General features: G+C 37.5%; 1 protein-coding gene across 1 annotated transcript in view; it reads right to left on the bottom strand.

Annotated features, from left to right (window-relative positions):
- ARHGAP15 (Rho GTPase activating protein 15) overlaps positions 1 to 27913 on the bottom strand; it is a 424379-nt gene that overhangs the window by 23817 nt on the left and 372649 nt on the right. Inside the window, exon 10 of the mRNA XM_008061399.2 lies at positions 5721 to 5819. Within this exon, the coding sequence (XP_008059590.1) occupies positions 5721 to 5819 (99 nt within the window). The remainder of the gene's footprint in view (positions 1 to 5720; positions 5820 to 27913) is intronic.

Below are 27913 nucleotides of genomic sequence, written 5' to 3'. Positions count from 1 at the left end.
GACAGCTATACTATAATCATGACAGTTATTTATATAATAAATACATATATGTGCTTACCTCACCTTACAGGCAAATGTAACATGGATACAGAAAATATTCATATATTTATTTTTATTCCATGTTTTGAACTTTTATAAGTCAGATAAGCCCGTATAATCCTGAGTAGGTATCTAATCATGCTTTCTTGTGTTATTAACAAACGTGTCCCAATAAATATTCACACAACTAGATAGATTTCATTTATAATGTCACAGGCTTGTTAATGTGATATTCTCTCAAACTTCACATAACAGCAGAGGAATTACCAAAAAAGAAACAGTTAAGGTATAATAATAATTTTAGCCATTTTTTTCCCAAGTTGCTATAATCTACCCAAAGATAACTAATTGTTCAAAGTAAACATTCCACTAAGACCACAAAAGGAATCCATTACACAAACATATAATTCACAGTCATTTTTAGTGGGTTGTAAACAGTTTGGAATGAGCATAAAATGGGACAAAAATCAAAGTGAGCATTTTGAAATGAAAAAGTGTTTGCTACAAAAGGTCAGTCCCTTTGCTTGGCAAACTATGTAGAAAAGCCTGGGAAAATGCTGATCACACAAGCAATGAGGGAATTTTAAAGCCAACAGCCTCCTTGTTTCTTTAAACAGACATCGGAACCTATAACTGGATCCTGTCAAACAAACGACAGCAAAAAAATATAACAGCTGCTAAGAAGTCAAGTTGAGAGATAAAGTTTTTGAGGCTAAGGACCTTCTTAGAAGTAGACTAAAGGTCTTTCTTAAATCTTTAAGCAAGGTTATGGATCCCAGGGTGGCTTTTAGGCACCAAGTCAAATATGTAACTTTGTGTATCGTTCCTGTCATAGTATTTTGTGTTCCAGAAAAAAGACAGAAAGGCCAATGTTCTTGTTGATTAGCATCTGCTGAGGCAATCTGCAAAGTAGTTTATACCTTGAATAACAAATTTGGAAGACATGGTATCATTTTTAAAAAAAATTGTTGTCAAATCACGTGACGTAAAATTTACCATCCTAACCACTTGTAAATGTATAGTTCAGTAGTGAGCAGTCTAGTCACATTATTGTATAACAGATCTCTAGGTATCATTTCAGTGTTGTTAAATAGTTTGGGATCATAGTCACCAGAGCCAGGAATCATAAAGAAAGAATGAGTTGTTAGACCATATTCTAAATGAAGAATACCAATCCAAATGATATTAAAAATTAAAAAAAGTCTTACTACCTTACAAACAAAAATATATTAGTTCATAAAAATATGTTCAGGGTAGAAATATGCTTATTTAGTTAGTTAACTCTATTCTTATATAAAATAAGTCTTTGGCAAGACACATGTTTGGTAATTGTTGGGTAGAAAAAGAGGCTTTAGCCGAGCTCGGTGGCTCAGCCTGTAATCCCGCGCCTTTGGGTGGCTGAGGTGAGTGGATTGCCTGAGCCCGTGGGTTCGAGACCCGCCTGGGCAACTTGGCGAGACCTCATCTCTACACTAAATCAAAAAATTAGCCGGGCACGGTAGCGCACACCTGTAGTCCCAGCTACTTGAAAGGCTGAGGCGGAAGGATTGCCGGAGCCCAGCAGGTCGAGGCTGTGGTGGCCGGTAGTGGCCACTGCACTCCAGTCTGGGCGACAGAGTGAGACTCCAACTCAAAAAAAAAGAAAAAGAAAAAGAGGCTTTTACCATTTAAGACATGTCTTTTTACATATCTCACACCAGTGACACTTTATATTACATTGTCACAAAGTGTCAGGAAAAAAACCTGGGAACTAAGGCAAAATTAAACTTCTCCTGGTCTTATAAGAAGGACGAAACCAGACAAATATGTGTTTATTATTCAGGGATTATTAATCATTTTTAAGCACAGACATTTCCCTGCTTTTTATTATTGTAGTTGTTATTCTGTCTAGTAGTATCTGTTCTTTTCTCTTATAGCACTTATCACAGTTATGCTAACATACATACTCATGTGTGTCTGTTTAATATCTGTCTCTCTGTATTCTCAGCTGGGAGCATGGAGAGTGACGCACAGTGGGTACTCAATAGCTACTTAGTGTCTGTTACTTCATTCAGCCAATATTTATTGAGTGCTTACAATGTGTCATGTACTGTGGAAGGCTTCTTTCCAAATAATGGACCTTCACAAAGGGTAGTCAGTCAATTACATGCTTTGCATAAAAAAGACTATGAATCAAGGTCTCACTACATATTTATACTAGTTTAGACTAAGTACTAGGTTTCCTAGGCCCTTGTGGCTAACAGACACAGGTTATCCTATTTTTAAGTAAGCAATTTTTATACATATTGACATCATTACAAACTATACAAAGTATTCTATAAAGGAGTGAAAAATGAACTTCTCACTGTTTATTTTTATATGCTACCAATATGTCACAGTGCTTTCCTCTACATGTGTATTCCCCCAAGTCCCTAAAATAGTGTCAGATGATCTCAGGTTTTTGGTCACTGTACCTAGGATGTGCATTAAATATTAGCCATACAATGACTCAATATTTTCACACAAATCACTTTGGAAGAAGAAACATGATTGGAGTTTTTCATTGGTGCATTATGACATGGTCACCACTGTAAGGCAAGGCAAGGGAGAAGGAACCACTTGGAAGGCCTTAAAGACTAACATACTCCTTTACAGTTTGCCCTCCAAATTTTGTGTGGATTTTCCAGACTGAGCAGACAATGTTGGAAACCACAGAAATTAATTTAACCTAGTTATAACAGTTGGTGAGGGAGAAAATGCTCCGGTGGTTTAGAGGAATAAGGAAACATACTAACCAAGTTTATTCGCTAAATTGGCTTACATTCAGTTTACTAATAGATTCTCTTCTAGGCATGCCCAGAAGTTGCAAAACTTAAAACGTAACTAATCCTACTTTACCAGGGATGAATAAAAAATGCCCCTTGTACCAAGTACTGAGTACTTGGGTTTCCCTGGGGAAACTACAGGAGCAGGAGCAATGTGGTTCTGTCAAATGCAAAAAGGTAAGACAAATAACTGAATGAATGAATGATTCAATGAATGAATGAATGGTGAGATCTGACTTCCTGATAATGCTTCATTTTAAAATGCTTGGGAATCATTATTTTAAAATACAGCTACTGTTTATAGTCTTTGAGTTTCATTAAAATGCTTAGGAATTAGTTTTTAAAAACACAGCTACTGTTTATAGATGATTTTTTTAAGTGGAGGGGAAGATAATCTCAAGAATGAGAAAGAAGAAGGAAACGCATCTTTTTTTTTTATAACAGCCAATGTGCCGATGTAGTGAGTATTGAGGCCATTTCCCTAAGACTGTGAGAGTAAACACACAGTTTTCATTAAATGTGCCTTTCCCATAACTGGTCCATAAGCATTTCCCATGACTCTGCAGTTGAGTATCTTGGCTGGAAGAGGATCTGGCCATTAGAAGGAGGGCTCTAGATATGCTGAGCCTCAGCCGTGCTGAGAGACTTGGCACCTTTATATGCTACTTCCTAATACCAACCCCAGCATAAAATGTCATCAGAAGCCTGCATAAACATTGGACTTAGATTCACATAAATTATTTCTGTCCTGAAATGCTTTATGCCAGAATTTAGTAAAAACAACACTTTGAGTAAATAGTATTGGCGTATAAATGTAAGAATATTAATCCAACAAAATGACCATAGAAAAATATAATCAAAAGTACACACTTGTAAATCTTGCAATGATGTGAGAGGTTTATCTTGTGCTTCTGAGTTTTTATTGAGCATTTCCATAGAGTTCCTTTAAGTTGACACCACCAAAGTGCTTCGAATTATCAGTTGCTTTGTGGAATTGTAAAGTCTTTGAGTTTCATTAAAATGCTTAGGAATTATTTTAATAGTCACAGGGGTGATTAGCGCCTGTTTAGTGGTGAATCTACAAATTCATTTAAGAGTAAACATTGGGAAAATGAAACATAATGCTAGAGGTGATTGCTCCTGTCAGTAAAAACATTGCCTTATTTTATGAGAAATCACCAAGAAAATGCCATGAACAAAAGATACTGTTTCTACTTATAGACATTTTCTATTCTACAGCATTGTAGTATCTGCACACTGCAACGCTGCATCTAGCCGAGTTTTTCATTTTGCCTTGGACAGAGAAGTACGGCGCTCTGCCTTGGATAGAGAAGTACAGCGCTCTGCTTTCTACATGCATACATCTTATTACGCACAGCTTCCCCTAAAGTCATATTTGGATTTGGGGTCTAATGTAACAGTGCTCACACCATCGGTGCTGAGTATTTGCAAGTGAATGAAGATTTCCTGGAAATGATGACAATTTAGCTATTGGAAATAATAACATTATAATATTCTCAGTGATCCATTTTGGCTTTAAGTACTTATTAAATAATATTTATTCCTAAAATATGCACTTATACAATTAAATGAAACTGCAACTTGCAATAAAAAATGCATTTCTTTGTAAACCCCAGTTGACTTTACTCCTCACAGACACCTCTCTTCAAGCCCTTTCTGCATTTACCATTTTCTAGCCTCTCTCTGGACTCTCAGCTCTTCTCTCTAATGTACTGATATACTTCCCCCAAAGTCACGCTCTTTATCCACATTCCCTACCCACTCTTCCCCTTCTTGTTATTCTCTCATTCCCTACAATAGGGGAATAATGGGATCCCAAGGCTGTCCTTACACTATAATTAAAGTATGAATTTCCAGGAGTTAGAAATTGCAGACCATTTTTATTATGCTTTTATAATAAAGCCAGGTAACATTGAGAGAATTTAAAATGGCTTTTTCCTAGCAGATTACTTGGTAAAGATTTTTTCCCCCCTTGGTTCTATTGTTTTAAGAGACTAGGAACTGGAAATGGGAATAGGTTCACCAATTCTTTTTCTGAAAACACCTCTATCTTTTACATGATATATATTCCCCTAGATCCTAGGAATATGTTGTAAACTTGTAACAGATGGTGATGAAGCTTCGCATTTTTATACAATACATTTTTTAAGATTCTGCATCTACTATTTGTATCTTCCAGGAAAAATGACCTTGAATGAACGAAGTCATAGTTTGAAGGAAAAACACTCCACAGATAGACTAGTGTAGAAATGATGAGTCAATCGGGCTTTGTTTTGTTCTCTTCAGTAAGATGAAATAATTTCAGATGAAAAACAGAATGTTGAAATAAAGGAGTCAAAGGTCATCCTAACACTGGAGGTGTGTCTTTTAATTGTTCCAGGAAAACCAGTTAGCCATATTCTGTACTGAACAGAAACATGTGGAAGATGGGATATCACTGTCTGCGAGTAGGAATGCTATTTGCTTCACTTGGGTAATGTTGGGGGCTTACCAAAAATTGTTCTGGCACAACGTCTACCAGCATGAATGTTAGGAGGGTTCTAACACTGTGACTGCTGATATTTTATGAATGTTTTATCACTGGCTTGAAAACAAGAAGTTTGCAATTGAATCAACAGTATGTCAGACAGACAAAATATTAAAAAAAAAAAAAAAGAACGTTAGTGAGAATTACTAATGTCCCTATTGTAAAAACAAACTGAGGTTAATAAGAAACTTGATCCTCTTAACCGATTAACATGAGTCAAGTTTTAATTGCATGGCTTCCCAGACAAATCAAGTGGCACTGCGAACTTGAGTATTGGTTGCATAGAGGGGGCAGTGTTGGGGGGAACTACTGCATATTCAGTTACCCACCTCTTTTTTCGACAGCTTCAATGCATTGCTTTACAAACCACGGAACTGTAGAATTTTCACGTTCACACACTGTGTGCAGATGAGAGCCAAAAATTTGATCTGCAAAAGAAACAAAGATGAGCTTCATTAAAATCCAAGCTTGCGTTGTTCTTTAATTTGATTCTGTTTCCATATCCACTACATGTTGAAATCTTCATCTTGCATAGAAATTGATTTTTTGCTTTAATTCCAAAGTATCTAAGGCAGACATACAAAGACCATAACTCCCTCCTTTATGGAACGAGACCCTGGCCCCAGAGTAAGAAAGCTAACACTCCGCCATCGATTAGGCAGGGATGACTGTAAGTTATAGTCTCTGTGGGCCTGAACTTTGTTACCTATAAAATAATGACAAGGAATTACGAAAACTTCCACAAAATAATTCATCTTTGTGTCTTTGATGTCCCGAGTGTTTAACAAGAAGATTACCAAGCCATGGTCATCAAAATTAGGATTTGATTCATATTTAGGATTTTCATTCTGCAGTTCCATAATATTTGAAGAGGCAAGTTCCAGGAGACCTACTTTAAAGTGATTGACTTATCACTTATCCTGTTTTGTGTGCCCTTCCTTTTCTCTAGTCTAAGTATTACCTTTCCTTTAAAACTCAGCTCATATCACTTTTTCTCCATGAACTCTTTCCTTCCCATCTCAGCTCTGTGTCTCCTGTGACAAAGGTCCTTTAGGATGCCATTCCTCAGGGTGTTAATAGGTGATTCAGGAGAAAGGACCTGTGATCAAAATGGCTTAGCAACATTAAGCTAAACAAAGTCAAGTGAGTTTCTTTAACATGTATTTATTTTTAGAGCCTGTGATATGCTGAGGTGGGCTGTGAGTCTCCATGAGGAGATGCATTATCTCCTGAACTTATCCGAGCAAGATCCTTTTGTTTCAAAGAGCATATCTCCAGACTAATGTTTCTGAGAACATACTGTGAAATCTAGCCTAGTCCTCTCATTTGGAACATGATTTATGCTACTGTGCATTGTGTATTTAAATCGATAATATAGGGAATAGACTTTCTCAAAGCAGATTGTGAGCGCCTGAATCATCTATGTCTTCTTATAGTCACCAGTGCTTATTTAGCATAGATTCTGGCCCACAGTACTCACCCTTGAATGTTTGCTTTTTATAACTGTGGTAAACTATATATGATGTCAAATTTATCACCTTAACCATTTTTAAGTGTACAGTTCAGTGGCATCAAGTACGTTCATAAGGTTGTGCAACTATCACCACCATCCATTTCCAGAAATTTTTTTCAGTAGCATCGATGTTGACTGGTAACGAAACACATATTGAGTGGGTCCAAGGGCTTAGAATTTTGCTCAGAATAAAATTAAAGTTCATATTGTGGCTCTTAAGGTAGTACATGGTCTGACCTCAACTAATTAATTGATTTAATTCATTTGGATCCTCTCTCCCACCTCACTAAGCTTGCATGCAGCCCCACTGTTTTCATTGCTGCTTCTCATCTCTTCCAAGCACTCTCCTGCCTCAGGGACTTTGCACTTTCTTCTGCATGAAACTCTATTGCCCTAGGTCTTTGATCAAATGGCAACTTCTTATTGTAATCTTTCCCACACACTTTTTAAAAAATGGCTCCACTCCACACTATTTTCTGTTATTTTCTCTGCCTTACTTTTCTTATCTCCGCTGACATATGAGAATGATGTATTTTCTGCTTAGTTGTTTCCTTGAGTAGAATGCAAAACCCAGGAGAGTAAGGACTGTACCTAGTTTCCTTAATAATTGAATCTCCAGTGCCTAGACAGTGTTTGACACATACTAGAAGTTCAATAACATTTGTTAAATGACAGACTGCAAGTCATTGTCTTAATCATCAGGGGAGGTAGTCAGTACATTTTTTAAAAGTATATGTAGCAGTAGTGAGAAAAATATATGCTGAAGGGTAAAAGAACATTAAGTGATATATTGTTATAAAGAGATACTCAAAATTGAGTGTAGGAGACTTCCAGGAAGTCATAATTTTCATTCATTTCTTAGGAAAACAAAAGGATTTGAATTGATGACAACCTAGCATGGAAGGATACAATTAAGGCTAAGACACTATTAATAATATGCTTCAATTTGAATATGTATATTTTATCCAAAAGACAGAAGGAAGAAAAGCTCCAAACACATGGATATAGTATAGAAAAGTGGGAAGTAATCATGATTATTTACTTTGAATACTTGGTCAAGTAACAATGATTTGCTCAAAACACGGAGTATTCACTATTAGAAAGAGTGTCATGAAATATTATTTAGGAAAAAGTAATCCAGAACTTCAGATCAAATGATTTAAATTGTAGAGAGATTATAATCAGGAAGAAGAATTGCCATGAAGTATAAAACTCATTAATGGGCTTCATAATTCAAATTGATTTTACAAATATTTATTGATATCTTCTAATTCCACAGCAATGTGGTAAACATATTAAGTTGTAATAAAGATATTAAGAAGCTTCTAATATTGTAGAAGCTAATAAAAGTATTCAAGGAATATACAAAACAGAATATAGTAGGTGTCATAAAGCATATTGAATGCTAAGAAAGCTGTCCATTAGTGAAGGTCTTTTTTGTATCATTTAGTGCAGATGTGGTGTGTAGTGTGTGTGTGTGTGTGTGTGTGTGTGTGTGTGTGTGTGTGTGTGTGTGTGTGATGAGAAAGAGAGAGAGAGAGAGAGAGTGAGAAAGAGGATTTTTTTTTTTTTGAGTTGGAGTCTCACTCTGTTGCCCAGACTGGAGTGCAGTGGCCGCTCCCGGTCACTGCAGCCTCGCCTGCTGGGCTCCGGCAATCCTTCTGCCTCAGCCTTCCAAGTAGCCGAAATTACAGGCACGTGCTACCACGCCCGGCTGATTTTTTTATTTATTGTAGAGATGAGGTCTCGCCTGCCCAGGCGGGTCTCGAACCCGCGGGCTCAGGCAATCTACTCACTTCAGCCTCCCAAGGCGCAGGATTACAGGCTGAACCACTGAGCCCGGCTTTTTTTTTTTTTGAGTTGGAGTCTCACTCTGTCACCCAGACTGGAGTGCAGTGGCCGCTCCCGGCCACCGCAGCCTCGACCTGCTGGGCTCCAGCGTTCCTTCTGCTTCAACCTTCCAAGTAGCCGGAATTATAGGCATGCGTTACCATGCCTGGCTGATTTTTTGATTTATTGTAGAGATGAGGTCTTGTTGCCCAGGTGGGTCTTGAACCCGCGGGCTCAGGCAATCCGCTCACCTCAGCCTCCCAAAGGCACGGGATTACAGGCTGAGCCACCGAGCCCAGCTGAGAAAGAAATTTTTTTTTAGGTGGAAGTCATTCAAGAAAAATAGGTTCCTAAATAAAGTAGATACTAAATTTTGGAGAATGGGCTTTTTGGGGGGACGGTTGATTTGGTTTTGATAGGTAGATGTAAGAAGAAAGAGGTAAGGACATTCCAGGGCATTTACTCTTATTTATTCAGCTATTTGCAATAGAAAATCCTGAGTGCCTATTCTGTGTCAAGAGCTAGAAAAGGCACTGGTGCTATAACAACTAAGACTCATTCCCTATCCTCTAAAAACTTTTTGCCTTGTGGAGGTAGCATATAAGTAAACAGGTAAAAACATTTCATCATGGAAAAATGCTAAAACTGGAATGCACAGCTGCAACGTGGGAGTGTATGGTGAGTATCACACCAGTCTTGAGTACTTCCCAGATAAAAAGAACTGAATCCTCAAGGATAAGTAAGACTAAGGTGGACAGGTAAAAGAGGAGAACAAAAGGAAATTTGGGAAAATGTAGGAGAGTAAAGAAATGCATGAAAGATGGTAAGAAGAATTGAAGAATGGAGTATGCTAAAGGAAAGACTCATTATTTAGAGAATATTATTACAAAGCATCTTGAATTTTGTCAGGTAGGGAAAATTATTGAGTTTATACAGATATCATTGATTTCTTATAAATAAGCCAGTCATCTACTAGTTTCTTTTTAAAAGCCACTCATAAGAAAGAACATGAAAATTATCACAACTGACTTCTACTGCCCCAGCAGCTTGGGTGATTCGCTAGTTCTGGTTCATAAAACGTAACAGAAAGTGACTTGGGAAGCTAGAGGAAAAAATTTTTTTCCCTAATAAAAGGAGAGGGGCATATGAGAAGACTCTCTCTTTTTCTTCCAGCTTTGAACATCATTCTCCAATGATGTGATGGTTCGAGCTATTGCAGTGATCTTGTCACCATGAGACAATGAGGCTGAAACAAGAAGCTAATATTCCCCCCTCAAAAACAAAAACAAAAAAACAAGAAAAAACACAACAACAAACCGAGACTTTGATGACATTGTTGAACTTCTAAACCAATGTCAAAACACTTTCTCTTCACTTCTTTTTTATATGAAATAATGTAAGCCATTTTTAACATAATAAGCTATTCCTATCTTCAGCCAAATGAGTCCTAACCAATATGGTGTGACATTAGAAAGTGGTTGTGGTTTTCGAGTAAAGTGTGTGTTGTAATCATAGTTATGCTTAAGAAGGTTTACTTGGTAGCATTTGTAAAGAAAACGGCAGGGGGGCACACAAGATGTGGAAGACTAGACACAAGGTGATTAGTTAAAAGGCTGATGTCATTGCCTAGGAAAGGTGTTATCAAGACTAGAATCAGGATAAAGTACAGTAAATGTAATCACTTCCATATCACTTACTGGAGTGGGCAGCAGCATTTATTTCCCCCATTCATTGATATTGGGTTTGGCCAAATGACCTGGGATTTGTTTGGGATTATCTAGAGTAAGTGGATATGTGTCTATTTTAACTGAGGCCTTAAGAAGCATTGCTGATTTCTACTCATTGTCTTGCTTCTCTGCTATTGCCAAGAGAAGAACTTCCCTGGGTAGCTGCTACCCCTTCTGCTTAGGATCCAGAATGAATACATATGACACAAAACTGAGGCCAACCCTTAGAGAGAGACAGGTCCAACCAGACCTTCAGCTTAAAGCACAGCAGCCCACTCGAGCCTGCATCAGATTATTTAACCCACGGACGCTTGAGAAATAAATGCTTCTTGTTAAATGCCACTGAGATTTAGTGTTTGTTTGTCATGCAGTAATAGCTTACTCATATAGGTGGTGATGAGTCCAGATTTTGGGTGAAGTACGATCTAAGCTATGTTGTGAGAATGAAAACAAAGAGGGTTGGCAGAACACAGAGACTAAAACTGGAGAACGAACAAAATAAAAAAAATTCTAAATTTGCTAAGAATGTGGAATGATGCCTTTAGTTTAGATTCATTCCTAAGTAGGAGTCCCCAAGGAAATTGCTCTCACCTTAAAACTTAAACTATTTAAGCCTTACCAAATTTTAAGGCACTTCTTATTCTGCATTCTCTTCTGATTAATTCAATTCTAACCAATTCAATTCAGTGAATATCTAGTGAACACCTACCATGTGCTGGGTACTGCGAAGAATACAAAGATTGATATTATTCATTCAGGAACTATCTAGCATATGCTGGCTATAAGCCAGATAGTGCACCAGGCTGAAAATGTAACAGATACATGATCTCCTACAGTTTAGGAGGGCAGACTAACACAAGCAGTTACAATATAAAGTGACTGATGCTATTGCATAGATGTGTGAAAATAATAGTGGAGACTTATTGTGCACTTATGCCATGCCGAGCAGGTTTCAAAGTATTTTATACGTTCTAACATTTAATCCTCACATTGATCATCAGCCCTTTGATAGTAGATACTCTTACCATCTTCATTTTACAGGAGACTGAGGCCCAGAGATATTGAGTCATTCATGCAAGATCATTAGATTCTGTGGGGAAAAAGATAAGGACCCAAACTAAGACAATAGAACTGAAATGGAGAGAACGGGTGATGCGGTGGAATTTGATAAGTGGATGTAGGAGGCGAGCCAATGCATCAGGCAGAGAACTGTCTTCCAAGCTCCTTGCTTGGTTGGAGAAGACTGAGATTCAGTCACCTGAGGTTTGGAGATGAAGATGGGATTTAGAAGCTAAGATAAGCAATTCAGATGCAGAAGAATGGGTGATGAGGGGATAAAGGTGAAAAGTGCTCGTTGGATTTTGACATTTATGAGGATATGGGTGACCATCAGGGAGCTGGTTTTGTAGAAGAATGAAACTGAAAAACAGATGGTTGCAGTCAAGGTTTGGAGAGAATGCGAAAAAGTAGAGACAGCAAGTAGACCCCTTTTAAGGAACTTTAGTGGTGAAAAGGACAGAGTGTGGGGATTAATTAGTTATAAGGGAAGATAGGTCCTCAAGCAGGATTTTGAGTAGGGGTAGATGAAAGAATTTTAACTGCAGGGTATTTCTGACTGCCAGGAGTAGGGTGAGGTCCACAGCTGGCTATTTTTAGTGGTTATGAAGTTGGAGGTGGGAGAGGCGCGTTACTGCCACTTACTGGGTGGTTCATGCAAGTGCAGGCAGTCCCTCACAAAGGAAGACCCCTCTAGGATTGTCAACAGTGTCTGGGTGAGAAAAGAGCTTAGATATTTTGAATTTCATTCACTGGAAGTGAGATGTTTGCTTTCCTTATTTACCAGTAAAGTCAAAACTTTTCTTCTCATTTATAACCTCTCTTTAAACTAGCTGTACTCCCCCAAGAAGATGGGTTCCTAGAGTACAAAAACTTAACTCCCCCCACCAACTGAACATGATTAAATCAAAAGTTGTCATGTGGCCCAAGCTGGGCCAAAAAATGCTTCCTCCAAAAATTTAGAATTTGGATAATGAGAGACTGGGGTAGTTAGTTATTTCTAGAGCTTTGAACTCTAAGACTGCCTAGACTTAGACACTAGGGGCTGGGACAGCCATTTGGGGAGATAATCGTGTGCAAGAAGTGAGTGGACACAGGGACAAATTTACAAGGAGAAGAGAGTGGAGCAGACACACCTCAGCTCCTGACCTTCCAGTGTCTAACTCCAGGCACTCTAGATCCTTGCCATGGCACTTGACATATCCATGTCTGAGATCCATGAGTGCCATGAGATCCCTTCCCACTCATTTCAATTGAATTTGTTTAGTAAATTTCTGTTTATTGCAACCAAATAAACTTGACCAGAACATGGACATTGCATGGTTCCTTGGACTTTTCAATTAAGTAACCCAGTAAATCCCATTTTGACATTTGTAGTTTGGACAAGTTTCTATCATTTACAGTGGAAAAACTCTTAACTACAACATTAGACTTCAACAGAAAATGACAAATTACCTAACTGAGAAGAGACAATGATGTACATAAAATGGCTTTGCCAAGTAAAAAACACTATTCAAAGAAAGTAAATCACAGAGATTTAGCTAAAATGTCATTGTCAAATTTAAGTACTGCTGTAGGATTGCTACCCATTTGTAAATCTAATACAGCCCAGAGTTTGATACCCCAAGGAGAACCATTAAATGATAGAAATGTGTTTAAATCACAGAACCTTCTATCTTAAAACAGTGTACAAAAGGGAGAGGGAGAGAGAAGGTATTCTGTTTTCCTGGCAGGTATTAGTAAAAGAGCTTTGCCCTCTAAAAGTCAATATCTGTTGTCCTGGCACAACATTAAGTATTATTTCTACTTTCCTCTTCCTTATGGTAATCCCTAAAGGGAAGAGTCCCAGAACCCTGAGCTCCTGACTCTTTTCCTATAACCCTATCTGGGGACTCACTGGTAATACTTTCTTAATAATTTTATTTACTTTTCTTATTTAGAAAACACCTCCTACTAGAGATGCCAATATTTTTGGAAGCCTTTTCAAATGCCTATGGCTTTGGCTCAGGTGATTCATTACATCTTTGTCTTACCATTTCAACCCTTATAACCGGGGCAGGGGGAAGTGGCAGGCAACTTACTGGATGGAGAAAATCTATTTTCTCCAATTTTTTTTTGAAAGCATCTTTTGGTAAGAAAAATAAATAGGTCTTCCACATGACTGCACTTATAAATCATGTTGTTTACATAATGAATTAGTGTTTAACTAGAGAATGGTGGTTTTTAATCTTTAAGCTCTCAAACTTTTGACCGATTTAGTTACTTGATCAACATAACCAGGTTAAGTCTTCCAGATTACAAATTAGCTTCATTTTCCCTCACCACTGCTATATATTTTTTGACAAATTATGGAAAAAACACCCAGTAATGGGATCTTTGTCAGTTAGATTCCAAATGAATCAAAACTACGAGGAGGACTGCTCAATAGAAGCAGTTAAATGTTCAAATAATGCAACTGTGTTATCATCATTTATCCAGGAGACAGTCTCCACATGCTTTTAAAAATGATGTGATTCTGCTTTCAGGAAAGAAGACCATTGCAACCAGTCTAGTAAATTTTAAAAAAGAAGAAGGAAACACCTAGAACTAAACATGAGGAATTTAGAAGGAAGCAGAAAGCAATAATGGCAATGCTAACTGCTCAGCCACAGAGACAAATCAGACAATAATCCTAGTAATGAGGTATATTGGTTAAGATTTCTGGCTGCAAGTAATAGAAAAACACAACACTACAGCTATATTAGGCAAAGGAGAGTTTATCTGAATAATATTGAGGACAGACCCAGGAAGGAACTCAATGAATTTATCAGAGGCTGGGGAACAAGTCTTGAAGTTGTTTAGAAATCAAGATGCTCAGGAGACCCATGAAATAGGAAGAAAGAGAAAGAGAAAGAGCAACTGTCTTATAACTCTGGTAGCTGGGTCAGGGTGCCCATTTCATTGCTGCCACCAGCACCAGTTCTGTCATAATAGCGTCTAATCATCAATCGCTCGAGATGTGAAGTTCGTCTAGAGGATATTCCATTGATTGAAATCATGTTATAAAAAACGTGTAGGGAGAAAAAAATATATAGCCTTCATAGTTTTCATAGTAGATAGCATTCACTTGGAAATTTTTCTCCTGTAAAAATGCCACACACATGGGCAGATTGTTCCTCAATGAATTGCTACAACGGAGAGGTAGTGGGTATTGGAAGGCAAAAATAATATCCTCAACATGGGTAATATCGGCAATTTAACTGAATTCATGTTTTGATTTTAAACTATAAATTATGTTTGTTTTGCTTTTTAAGAATAGGTTTCCAGGCCAAAACTTTTAGATTGCTCGTCAAAGTACGCTGTTTCTACTCTCATCTTTTATATTTTCTTCAGTTTCAACCTTTAAAATACTGACAACATGAGCCCCTATCATGTAACTTCCCAAAACTATCCTGAGAATGTTTGAAGAAATGGGTGACTTAAGTGCTGCAGTTTACTGAATGGCCTATGTCTTTAAGTTAAGATACAGAAAAATATGTTTAATGCTAAATCACAACTAGATTTAATGTATTATAAATGCTTTAGAACGTACTACATTATCTTATGATGTTTTGGTTTAAAATATCAGCTACTGCTTTATGGTATCATAAGATACTATCAAAGATCTTAAAAAGTGGGCTGATTCTCTGCTAAATTTATAATATACACTTAAAGTAAACCTCTCTTATTGCCTCATTTACTTACGATATTTTCTTTCCTCATAACAGGCAATTACAGGAAAAAGCTTAATTATTTTGACTTTTAAGTAGTTTGGGATTGAAATAAACAAGAGTTGCCAAATATATGCACTTCTGTGTATAGTTTCCCTCCACATGTTTATTCCTATTTTTGCATCTCATCAAACGGAGAAGAGTCTAATGTCTCTGGTGGATCATGACAATATCTAGCATGGAAAGACTGGTCTGGAGGAGATTTACCTAAACTATAAGGGGAGGATTATATTGTAGGCTGAGTTTCTGCAGCTAAATGAGAATAGGCTGAGTTTCTACAGCTTTCAGGGGAAATAGGACAGCTGGCTGCAGTGGTAGCACCCTTTGATAAGGGCAGCCCAAACATGAACTGCTTCCCAGCTGCTTCCCAGATAGAACAGCAGAGCTCTTCCCAGCCTTTTCTGTTTTTTTTCTTTGCATTTTCTCTTCAGTCATTCTGCAGTCTCCACCTCTTACAGTTTCATCTTCAACCCCAAGCAGGGATGTACCCCTTGGCCTCCTCTTTTCAGCTCCTAAACTCCCATGGAAACAGATCTCAAGCCAACTTTGGTCAGATTGGTGCAATGGACACTTTGGTGACTACATTAGACAGGAGGAAATTTGCATCTTAAACAAAAAGTTATTAACCCAAATGGGACCATGAGTGTGGGACTTCTCTATATTTGTCTCCTCTTGGCAGTAACTTTTCTTATACTTTTCCTTCCCTTTGCTCACCCAAAGCAACACAACTCACCACAACACACACACACACACACACACACACACCACACGTGCGCACAAAGAATCACAACAGTATAGAAAAATGGTTTGACCAAGTGAATCTTTTATGCATTTTTGTGTTTATCTATTCAATTTAACCATCTGTGAGTATTTTTCAATGCCTAGAGGGTGACATAGTGGAAAGAATATTCTCTGCCTTCATACAGTCTATATGTAAATGGGGAAGACAAGCACAGAAACACATTAATATATAATATAACGTCAGGTGATGATAAGTACTATGAAAAAAATTAGGGAAGGTAAAGAGATAGAGAGCTAGTGGTGCTGCCAGGGAAGGCATCTTTGGGATGATGGCATATGAGCAGAGATCAAACGAAGTGTTCCCCTAAGCCATCTAAATACCCAGGGGAACAGGAGCACATAAAGCCGTCAGAGTAAGCAGGGTGCACTAGAAGAAGAACTGAAAGGCCTGGGTGGAAGTGTGGTTGAAGACAAAATCAAAAAAAGTAGCCTGGAGGTCAAAGCAAGCAGGGTTCTAGAGGTCATGGGAAGGACATACTTGAAATATATTTTAAGTATATATGCGCATATAATGTTTTAGAGTCAGGGTCTCACTCTGCTGCCTAGGCTGGAGTGCGGTGGCATGATCATCTCACTGCAGCCTTGGACTCCTGGGTTCTAGTGACCTCAGCCTCCCAATTAGCTAGGACTACTGGTACCATACCTGGAAAATTTTTGTATTTTTCTTTTTAGAGGTGAACCTTGTTAGGTTTTTCAGACTGGTTTCAGACTTCTGATCTCAAATGATTCTCCTGCCTTGGCTTCCCAAAATGCTAGTATTATGGGTGTGAGCCACCATGCCCAGCCTAAATATGATTTTGTTCTAAGTAATTGGAGATTATTGAGCAGAGGCGTGACATGACATAGTTTGTATTTTTAAATGATTCTTTTAGATGCTGTGTCAAGAGTACACATTCAAGGGGGTGAAGATGAGAGGTAGAGAGGTAGTCAGGGAGACAGTGGAATATCCCAGGGAGAGATGATGGTGCTTGGAAAAGAATGTCTATAGTGGAAATGAATGAAAGTGGTTGAATTTAGAATATATTTTCAAGGTGGGATCTGTTGATGAAAATAGAAGAGAAAGAGTAGAGTGGGGGTGACTCCAGGTGGCACACAGCAGTGGTATTTCCCGAGATAGAGAATGCGTGGGAGCTGGGGAATCAAGAATTGCCCCAGATAAACCTGAGATGTCTACCAAACACCCAAGAAGAAATCAAACAGACATTTGAAGTCTGAAGTTAGAGGCTGTTATTTTAAATTTGGAGAGCATCAACCTATAGGTAGAGTTTGAAACAACATTACTAAAATAGTTCAGCTCTGGAATGTTTGAGTAGTGGCCAGTAGTCTGAGAATAAGAATGAAAAGAGAAAAGAAATCCAAGGCTTCAACACAGGCGTACCCCAACATTCTGAGGGTGGGGAGAAGGACTGGATCCACCCATAGGCATAAGAGTTCCAACATAAAGGGATAAGAAACTGCAAATAAGTAACAATTCTAAAATCACTGAAAGATTTCATGCCCAGTTTTATTTTCTTCCTTATGTCTTTCTAGACAATAACTTCTCTGGAAGTACAGAGTTGAACAAAATGGCATCTGGTCTACCAGATACAACCCACAGTCCAGTTGGAAGATATTAAAATAATGAAAATGTGCCTTTGGGACAAAGAGAAAGGAGGACAAACTGAGAATGAGGAAGACAGGGATAGCTTGGGGCATTGGTAACTTGGAATTGGAAGAGTAAAAATGAATAGAAATTTACTAAGTAGAGAAAGCTAGAAAAGATATTTAAGGTCAAGGAAACTTTGCATAGTAGAAAATTATAAATGCAATTTCTTCCAGTTGCTGTATATATATGTATTTATTATATTACAAGCCTTCTGGTTGCCTAATTAATATGTGCATGAATGAATAGATTAAAACATGAGAGCAATTTGTAAAAGAAAGTGATTTCTATCTAAACATTGCAAAAGGATCACTTGAGTATGAGATAAATACATCTTAGTTCAGTTTGCTTTAGTGTGTTTTGAATGATCAACATGGTCAAATTTTGTTGAGCAAAGATTGTTTATGTACATTGTGGGTTGATGACATATCTGCTTTTCATTCGCCTGTCTTCATCTCAGTTTAAAGAGAGGCCGGCAAAGGAAGAGGAGGGTTATAAAATTTAAATATGTTAAATTTTGCCACCGTCTCCCATATTCTTTAAATAGAAAGGTGTTCATGGAGTTCACATGCTCAATCCCATAACTTACTGTAATTAATCTGAAATTAAATATTGTGTCAATTAGGTTGGCACTTACTTGACTAAGTAGGAATTTTTCGGAGGGGTTTAAAACGACTTTGAAATTGGTAATTTTATTTCTGTTCCAATGACAAGTCTAAGGAGAAAATTTGATACATAAAATGTATTCAGGTCATTGATTGAACTAATTCTAAATGATTTAATTTAAGCCCAACTAATATAGATTAAAGTTGAAAATGTCATTCAGTGATTGAGGAGAGTTGAAAGATGCTTTTTTGGGGTGGGGAAAGTGTGGAAATTTTGACACACTCTAGATTTAAGTAAAATCTAGGAAAGAAGACTGTACTTTTCCTAATATCAGCATTGATTTGTTAGAGTCCCAGGTGGTAAGACTTCAATTTATTTGCATGAATGCATAGTTCAATAAGAAAAGACTCAAATTTAGTTGGAGTAAAACTGCTTAATGATTTCAAATATTACTTTAATATATTAATATAACAGGTTTGAATATCTATAATGGGGTCTCTTTCATTTGGGTCTTAAGGGTGTTCTCAAAGCCACTAATGCTGAGTGCTAGGTACGCACTGAAGTACCTAAGAGGAAAGCACTTTAGGTTAAAAGCACTTTCTCTCTCAGCCTCGGGTTAAAAGCTATTTCAGGATTCTGTTAAAGGCATTCTTTAGTCCTCAGCTTCAGCTTAAAAGTGGCTTTGATGAAAAGTGCTTTGAGGCAGGTAAAGGATTTTTTAATAAACCATATCAAGAGCCGGGGAATCGTGTGGTTCTGCGGAGGCGTTGGCTAGCTCAGTGGAGGTGTGGTGTCAGCTGTGCTCAGGAATGCCCATTCCCCAAGGGCTCTTCTGAGCAATGTGGTCCACTGGTTCTTCCACGCAAAGAAATTGAAAAACATTTCGAGGAATGTAATTGGAGAAAAGGGGTTATGAGCCCAAATTAGTAGGCCACAATGCACTCGTTTCCGGAAACATTTTGTCTCATTTGGGCTTCCAGTTAAAGTGTGAGTTTCTCATTTTTTTTTAAAGCTCTGACTGCAGAAAGTGACAATGTGGTACCATTTCTAAAACACCTTATCTTGTTCCAGTGTTGCTCATGAAATTGAGTGAGTAGATATATCACATTGTGAGATGCTGCTTTGTATACTGCACATTTTCTGGGTTCAGTGCATAATCGTCAGCTACAGTACTTTCAGCTCACGAGACCAATGAGGAGAGGGGACACAAGAAAGAACGGAGTAGCTCAGTGGGACTGGTCTACTGAAGTGGCAGAATAATGTTCACCACCCAACATGTTTACTTGCAAGAGTTGATAATAGTTGGTAAAAGACAGTCAGAAGGAATTTCGAACTTGTAAAGGTCAATAGGTGTTTTGAGAGATAGCAAATAGAACATATGCCCTGGCTAAGGCCCAGGGAGTAGGTCTGACTTTGTTGAGCAAAGAGCCTTAGAGACAATGAAAAGAAGCTATTTTATCATATTGTGAGATTCAAAGACTAAGAGTTGTTGCTTCAGCCTCTAAAAGATCCAGGTGTACCATGTAGGTAGGGTGGGAAGAAGAGCAGTCTTCCTGTTTCTTTTGGAGAAAGAGAGTAGATGTAGAAGTTCAATGCAGACCAGAGGGATGGGAGCACATTTTGGCACATGGAAGTTCTTGCAGGCTTAGGATCTCTGAACAGTATCTAGGCAGGGGAGCAGCTCACTCTCAGCAGGTGCTGGCTGTAGTGTGGTGAGATGTCTTCTTTGGGCGGTTTGTGGGCAATGTGGGTATAAGGAAGATGAAACAAAGGAGAACAACATAAGGGGGAACAACACGAAAGTCCTCATCAAATGCAATATACTTCAGAAATGTCCATAAATAGCTGGGGAGATCAGGACACAGGAGGGAGCCAGGATTTGAGACATTTGTGCCTTAAGGCCAGTGCTACTTCATTCATACCCACAGCTGCCAGAGCCTTGACCATTAACCATACAGGAATTAAGTAGAACTAAATGGTAAATGCCAATTCCACAATATAGCCTTCTAGTGTGTCTTTACATTGGTTTTCTAATATAGCTACGTTTCCAGGGCATGGAGGTGATTTTCTTGATGCAGACTCTTTCCTTCTAAGCAGTCCTTTTGTGTCTGCAGGAAGGGATCCTAAACTATATATCTTTGAGGGCCCAGTACTCAGATGATTGCTTGCTACATAATAGGTCCTAAATAAATGTTTGCCAATTAAAAACAAAAACTAAGTGAATAATAAAATTGCTTGTAAAATAAGAGTAAAAACTCCTCTGCCTGAAACTTTGCAAAACACCTGCCACAAACACTTCTCATTACACTCTCTACATTTCACCCTAGTTCCTGTTTCCCAGGTTTCCCTACAATTGTGTGCTTCAAATGCTATTTCTCCACAAGTCCAAAGGCTCTAATTCAAGAATCAGTCTAAAGATGACAAAATAAAGGAAGCATTCATCTTTCTCACATTTTTCCATTGCAATTTCTCCAAATTTGTGTCCTGAATTCCTCAGATACCATTTAAAGCAGTTGACATTTGATATAGTATGCCATATTTTTTGTATATTTATCTTCCTTACATCCCGGAGACTCTGCTCTATGTAACTTTGTATCATTTTATAACACAGTGGTTTGGAGACTATATATCAGTAGACAATATGAATAAAAATCAAAAGTATAGCATAAAGAAATGCAAGCATAGTTCTTCATCCTCATCATTAGATAGATAAAGCCTGGAAAAGCTATAAACACAGGGCTAGGCACATAGACTATTCAAAATGTTGATGTTATTAATGCAGTGTTACATAAATTCTGCCATAATTTATTTGTTTAACAATGTTCAAAATATAATCTCTGAAGTCAGGAGAAGGATCGATAAGCAGTAGTTGGAGGAAAATTAGGAGTAGTATATAACAATTAATAGCTATTATTTGCTATACTAATTGTTTCTTATAAAATATCAAGTCTTAAAAGGTATTATCTGAGAACTGTGAAGACAGAAAATTTCATGACCTACCCAAATTCAGAAATCAAGTAAGTAATAGAGCCAAGACCAGACTCCAAATCTACTTCAAAACTGGTGATCTTTATGGATTTGCAATACATAGTTTTCCTGAATAAGTCAAATACTTACAACTCTTTCACATAACTCAGGAAGAGTCTTGGCTGCCCCTGTCTGTCATCACTACCTAATACCTTACATCATGTTCCAAGCCCAAAGAGGAAAATAATTTTTCATGTCTTTAATTATTTCAGTGTGCTTTGTATATGTAAATATTATATAAAACTAAGTACAATTTTTGTGTTCAAGTCCCTTTCCCCCAAGAACAGACTGCATATTTTCTTGGGTGTTACTGAGTCTAGCATTCTAGGCTGGTCATAATGGGGAAAACAGGCTGAGACCCCTTCCCCTGCAAAGACTGCCTTGACCAATATCCCAGCCTCCTGAGGTATGCCCAATTGATGAGTCCAGACTCCTTCTAACAGATCTCTGATCAGTGTCCGTGGTCCAGGTCAGCACGTGAAACTGAAGCACAACACACATGTCCACGGCAGCTTCTCAGAGAATCACATCTGGGAGGCTGAAATGAATCTACAGACAGAAGCTTCCTCTAGGCTTTGGGCAGTGTTCACACTATAATAACTGATTATAGGAACAGATGGCTTTGGGTTATCACTGGGAAGTGTTTTCCACTTAGACTTGACCCCAGAATTCCTCAGATACCATGTTTCATATTCTCAAACGTTCTCCAATGGGCTATTTATTCTCCGCCTTCTGGTCCTAGATCAGGCTGTGGTGCTGGCTTTCCCCACTATCCAACTCCTGCCCCCAACAATCCCTTTTGAGGCCATAGCACCTTGGTCAGAGCTTATGCTCCCATCCTGCCCTCCACTTCAGGGCATGAGCCAGGTATACTTACTTAGGCAGTGATCTAGTCTGTGGGAAAATCTAATCAGCTCCTACATTGTGAAGTCATGTTTGGAATACTTAAATTCCTACGCTGCATAGGAACCTTTGGAATACTTTTTCCATATCACTATAGCATCTCAAGTTGAACAAAACGTCATATACAGATCTGATAGTTTCTTCTCTTGTGTTTAACATTATATTTCTAAACAAATATTATTTTTCATCAATACTATTCCCTCATACTGCAAATATAGCATCTTTCTGATTAAAGAGGCATGTCTGTGAGTGTGCACATGAATATAGGATACTTATGCTAGAGAATTTGAGATACCTGACATCGTTGGGAATTCTGTTTTTGATGAAGTGAGGGTCTAACCTCGCTTTTCTTTCTAAAATGTTTATGACTTCTTCAACTGGTAATTATATGAACAGATTTATAACCAAAATTAACTCTCACTTCCTCTTTTGACATGTTAATTGTTTCTAAAAAAAATTACGTGAGGTCTTATCAAATTCTTTATATAATATTGATATGGTCTCCTCTGCCAATTCATTTTTTTAAGTTGGAAAACTGTAAAATCCTCAAGGCCCCAGTGCATTTGAAATGTGAAGTCACAAAACATGTAAACATAGTATTTTACTGTTCTGAGAATGAATGCATGAGGTGATACAAATGATGGGGGAGTCTAGGGAGAGTTATGACTTTTCCGAAATTTAGAATATTTGGAATCTCAAGATCTTAAGATAACCTCAAGATATTATTTTCAGACCATCTGCTTTCTTATTTCCCAACCTTTAGTTGCGTGATAGATTCCTTCAATGTGAGGTTAACCCAGGCCAGGCCACTTCCGGCTCCATCTTTTCTTTTCCTCCTATGAATTTGAGCTCCAAGTTCAAAGGGACATGTTAGGAGTGATAGATTCAAGTTAATGACCCTCACGTGTGTTTAACTTGGGTGACATTGCCTCTAAGGTCTCAACCTATTTCATATGAATAGATAAGAAAATCATGTAAAGATTGGAGTTCAACAACCGTTGAAAGAAAATAAAATTTCTCTCTTTTGCGCTACATTTCTAAGGGAGTTATATCTTATGAAAATGTCGATCCCTGCAGCAGGTTCTCAGATGGCTATCTGCACAAGCTATCTATCACAACAAAAACACAATTCAATGACTGTTTGCCTCACAAAAGCATCAAGTTAGGCCATTTTAAGATTTGGTCTAGGTATAGGTTATGACTTGGGGCAAAATCTGAGTGGTAAATAAATTTTTAACCAATTTTCTTATAAACATTGACCATAAAATCTATGGCTTGTTTTGTTTTAAAATCAGAGCATCTTCCATTATCTGATTTTCCTACATGTCCAAACATACATATTGCTATCTGCTGATGTTATTGTCAGATATATCTAAATCTCTTATTTCTCTCATTGCAATTAACACTATTTGCTACAAATTTGGGATATGCTAGCTAGAAACAATAATTCAGTTTTTAAAAAATGAATATGTAAAATGGGAACATGATATTTGGTTTTATACTTCCTCAACAAATCCCTACTTAATTGTATTATTGTAGAGTGATGTTTTTCATCAGTTAGCTACATAAAGTGTTTTCAATATTTCTTAGTTGAATGTCAAAGGTAAAATACTGAGACATTTGAAAATAGAATGGAACATGGTCACAGTATTATACAGTAAGGACACTAGACTTTTGGAAAAAAATATAAATTGAAGAAGGCTTGCATTATAAATAGATTTTTCTTTTTTATAAACTCCTTTAAATTTCTCTGAATTCTTTTCTTTACTGGGCTTTTCCCCCAAGCTACTATTAAATTGTGAATGTAAATTTTCATAAAACCTGTTTCATATAAGTATTGCTGATTTGAGGAAGGGGAGAAAATTTTTCTTATTTCTCTTTTGTGTTCTCTTTCCCTGTGTGAGAAGAAAGCATTCAGAACATATTTTTAAATCATGAAAACAATAATAGCAGTTCCTAGGAGAATAAGAAAGCAAAGAAGAAGCTTTGTTTGACTTATCTGTGATAAGGCACTTTTGTGCTTCGGTTTTTATGAGTTGAAGAAAGAGATGTACACAACACTCTAACCTTTCTATTATGACAGTTTATACTTCCTACACAGCTTACTTAACTTAAATATCTGGGAAATAGACACAATTACCACCTTATGGAATGCTACTTAACTTTAAATGTTCCCTATAGAGTAGAAACCCACTTCATCAACATTTATCTCAGTTTCTCAGGAATTATTTCTCCTCTAGGCTCCTGAATATTCCTGTGCAATTTAAAAATGTAACCCAAGGTTACTTAGAAATAACTAAAATAGAAAAAGAAAGAAAAAAATTCCCACACTACTGAAGTCTGTTCACAAGAGTTCCTATGAAAGAGCTGTGTCCTATGCCCATGTACACTTTAATCATTCACTCTTTCAGCTGTTATCAATTTAAAACCAATGAAACTCCCACACTGAGTCCATTTGAGCAGTCAATTTTAATATCTCGAGGCATCTGTAGTTATTCTGAATTGGCTGCAAAAGCAGAACTAACAAGTTAAGCTCTAACCATAAGTCGACATCAGGCTGGTAAACCATACATCAAACACAGACAGTTAGTCAATACTCCAGTATGAAAAACCAACTAGCATTTTTAAGAAGAGCAATATATTCATAATATGTTTGGCAGTCTGGTTTACATTTCTTCCTTGATGGCTGTGCATTTAACTTTCTAGTCAACAGGGTGGCTCTCGAGCTGGCAAAAAAACAAGTTTGAGGGAAAACTGGTCAGTCTTCCGATTTGTGGGTAATATTTTTTAATGAGAATAAAAGGGATGGGGGAAATGTGCCTTTTGTGAGTAAAAATCTAGAAAGTGTCTTAAATGGCTGCTTTTTATAAGAAAACTCTTTCAACCATATGTTCTGGATCTTTGAGCACAGTCCCTACTTCAAATATTATGGTACTGTCAGACCATGTGTCTCAATTTTGTATTTGGAAAATATGGTTGCTAGAAATACCTCTTTCCCCCCAAGAATGACTCTGTGACAGGGTTGTTGCCTCCCATAGAGAGAGGACAATAAGAAGGAGTATTCAAACAAGATCAAGGCAGTCATCACTTCAATCAAATCATTTCCAAATTTGGGGGGATGGGAGCTCTGGGTGAGGGGGAGTGAAGGGTGTTTATGACATATAGCTGCCTATTCCCAGAACTCTTTTATGTACTTTTATTTTATCTTCAAAAAGAAAAGACATATTAAAAGGAAATATCTAAGGAGGAGCAATGCTACATAAAGTTTATGTTTTCAGATCTGTTGCCCCAGAAAATGCTTTGATAAAACACACTTAGAGCAATATAGTCAATTTCAAAGAAAAGCTGGGAGATATACCTCTACGTATTGCAATTTGACTAGCACTGACAGACTACCAATTATGAGTATCCAAATTCTGATATGGCCTCTTGCCTCCCTCCCACTGAAAAAAATAGAAAATGCAGGAATAGCACTTTTGCAACATGGAGTTATTTTCCTGATAACTAAATTTTACAGAGGCTGATCAATTTTCATTATCATTAATCAGGTAAGGTAACACGCCATAAAGAAATTTTTAAAATATTGAACAAAACTGCCCCCCCCAACAAAATAATACAAGATTTTTTTACTCTTTGAAATTTTTGGACTATTGTGGATTTATAATAGATAGGAGTTTGGAGAGAAAGATTTGTAGGTCAAACTATCGATGATGCTGAAGGAAATAGAAGTACATTCTCTTAATCTTAAGATATGTTAAAGTGAATTGCTGACAAATATTTCCTTTGCTTGCAATATTCTAACACATCTGCTGAATGTGGTCTCTGATGAAGAGATACTGGTTGTGAGGGCTGTGATACGTACTATCTTTAGAGTGATCCATCACTGGCTTTGGATACTGTTCGTAGGTCTGTGGAGGCCCTGAAGAGCTAACAAGAACTAAGTTGAAGAACCTTCCACTGCCTGTGAAGTTGGCTTTAGGAGTCACATGGGAACTATACAGTATGAGAACACCTGCTGGAGAACACCAGGGTATCAATAATAAATGCTAACCTTTAGAAAGGGGATTCTTTTGAGCACTGACAAGGGCCCTGCATCTTTTTCTTCTCATCAGGTGGCTTCACAGAGGAAAGATTTAGGGTGGGATTAGAGGATTGAAATGGTCATGGGCCACTTCTCCAGAGGGAAGCAGCCTTCTGACACAAGAAGGAAATAATAGCACTTTAGCCTGACGTTTGGTCATCTGTATCTCGTTGAGACTATGCTTTGGGGAGCATATCAACTTTGGCTGGTGCAACGCTAGGGGTGGAGGGGTAGCCTTTGTATGTTTTCTATAACATAAACACATACAAATAAGATTTGAGTTAGAGCACAGAGTATGCTTAAAACATGGCACAGATTCACAAGATGAACCAAAGCTTGCCTCTACTTGTTACTGCTTCCTTAGTGATGCATATGCTCTATTTCTTCTTATTTTATGGAAACTTGTCAGTCCTTAAACTGGAAGGCTCAAATACAATATTTTAAACTGGCACCAGGATTCAACTAACCCTGTAGGGCATGCCAAAACTCTGGGCAATCTTTTAAGGGCACATAGTCCATGGAATGAATAAAACCAGCAGCTACTGCCAGGGCAAAAATTAGTATGGGCTTTAGAGGCCATTGGCTGAAAACAAAATGCCAGTAAGCTGGTTTTGAATCAATTGGGTCTTATTCATTTTATATTTCCAGCATTTAGCATGGCTGTTACTAGGCATTAGGTTAGTTTTAAAGCCTTATATTATCTGGCATTTTCTTTTAGTTGAGAAAAGGGAAATATCTTGAAGTCTTGACTTAATGTAAAAGAAATGTAGTTTAATGGAAGACAAAGGAGCATTATTATTATTTGCTAATACATAAAGTATAGTGGGTTATATACTAGGAATTTACTGGTAAAACCATTTGTACATACAAAAAAATCAAGTGCATGTTAGTTACCTTCTCAAATAATACTATGTTCTTACTAATGTCTGTATAAAAAGGTCTCTCCCCATAAGAAAGTAAATTCTTGAACCACAGGGAAACCGATATATTATTCTGGCTCATTCTTTTTCCCCTTACCTAATTTGCTCCCATTTCTGGACCTCATTTTCTCTGGTTGCTCCAAAGCTATTCTGCTTTTAATCTCTCATAAGACCTGGATTGTTTCCTCCTTGGATAACAGGCTTTTAAGAGACATGGGCTTAACCTGCTACCCAGGTGCACTTTTTTGCCAACATTTTTCCATCTCTCATAGTGACCTGTATTTTATTATTGAACAAAAGCTAGCTAGATGGTACTCTATTACCAACACATTTGTTCCCAAGAGCCTTTAAATAACAGAAACTGCCTGGGAACTATAAATGCAAAGGAACCAGGAAGCTTGTAGGCCAAGATAAAGAAGCTTAAGGTTGGCTATTAATTTTGGCTAATATTAAATCATGACATAGCTCACACGTAAAGATCACAGTTCAATTATGAACCATAAAGAAGTTTATAGAAAAGAAGATTTACAAGATATTTTTAAAGCACATTAGTGCATATTGTGGAAGTTGTGAGAGTATTTCAGGCCCAAGCAATGATAGACCCATGACCTAGTATATAAATTCAAGCATAATTATTCTGAGACTAAGGCTGATAAAGTGGCAAAGT

The sequence above is a fragment of the Carlito syrichta genome, unplaced genomic scaffold (genome assembly GCF_000164805.1).
Source record: "Carlito syrichta isolate Samal-C Ts95f unplaced genomic scaffold, Tarsius_syrichta-2.0.1 Scaffold305239, whole genome shotgun sequence".
NCBI classification, from domain to species: Eukaryota; Metazoa; Chordata; class Mammalia; order Primates; family Tarsiidae; genus Carlito; species Carlito syrichta.
Note: the sequence above shows the minus strand (reverse complement) of the source record. Positions and strands in the feature narration are given on the sequence as shown.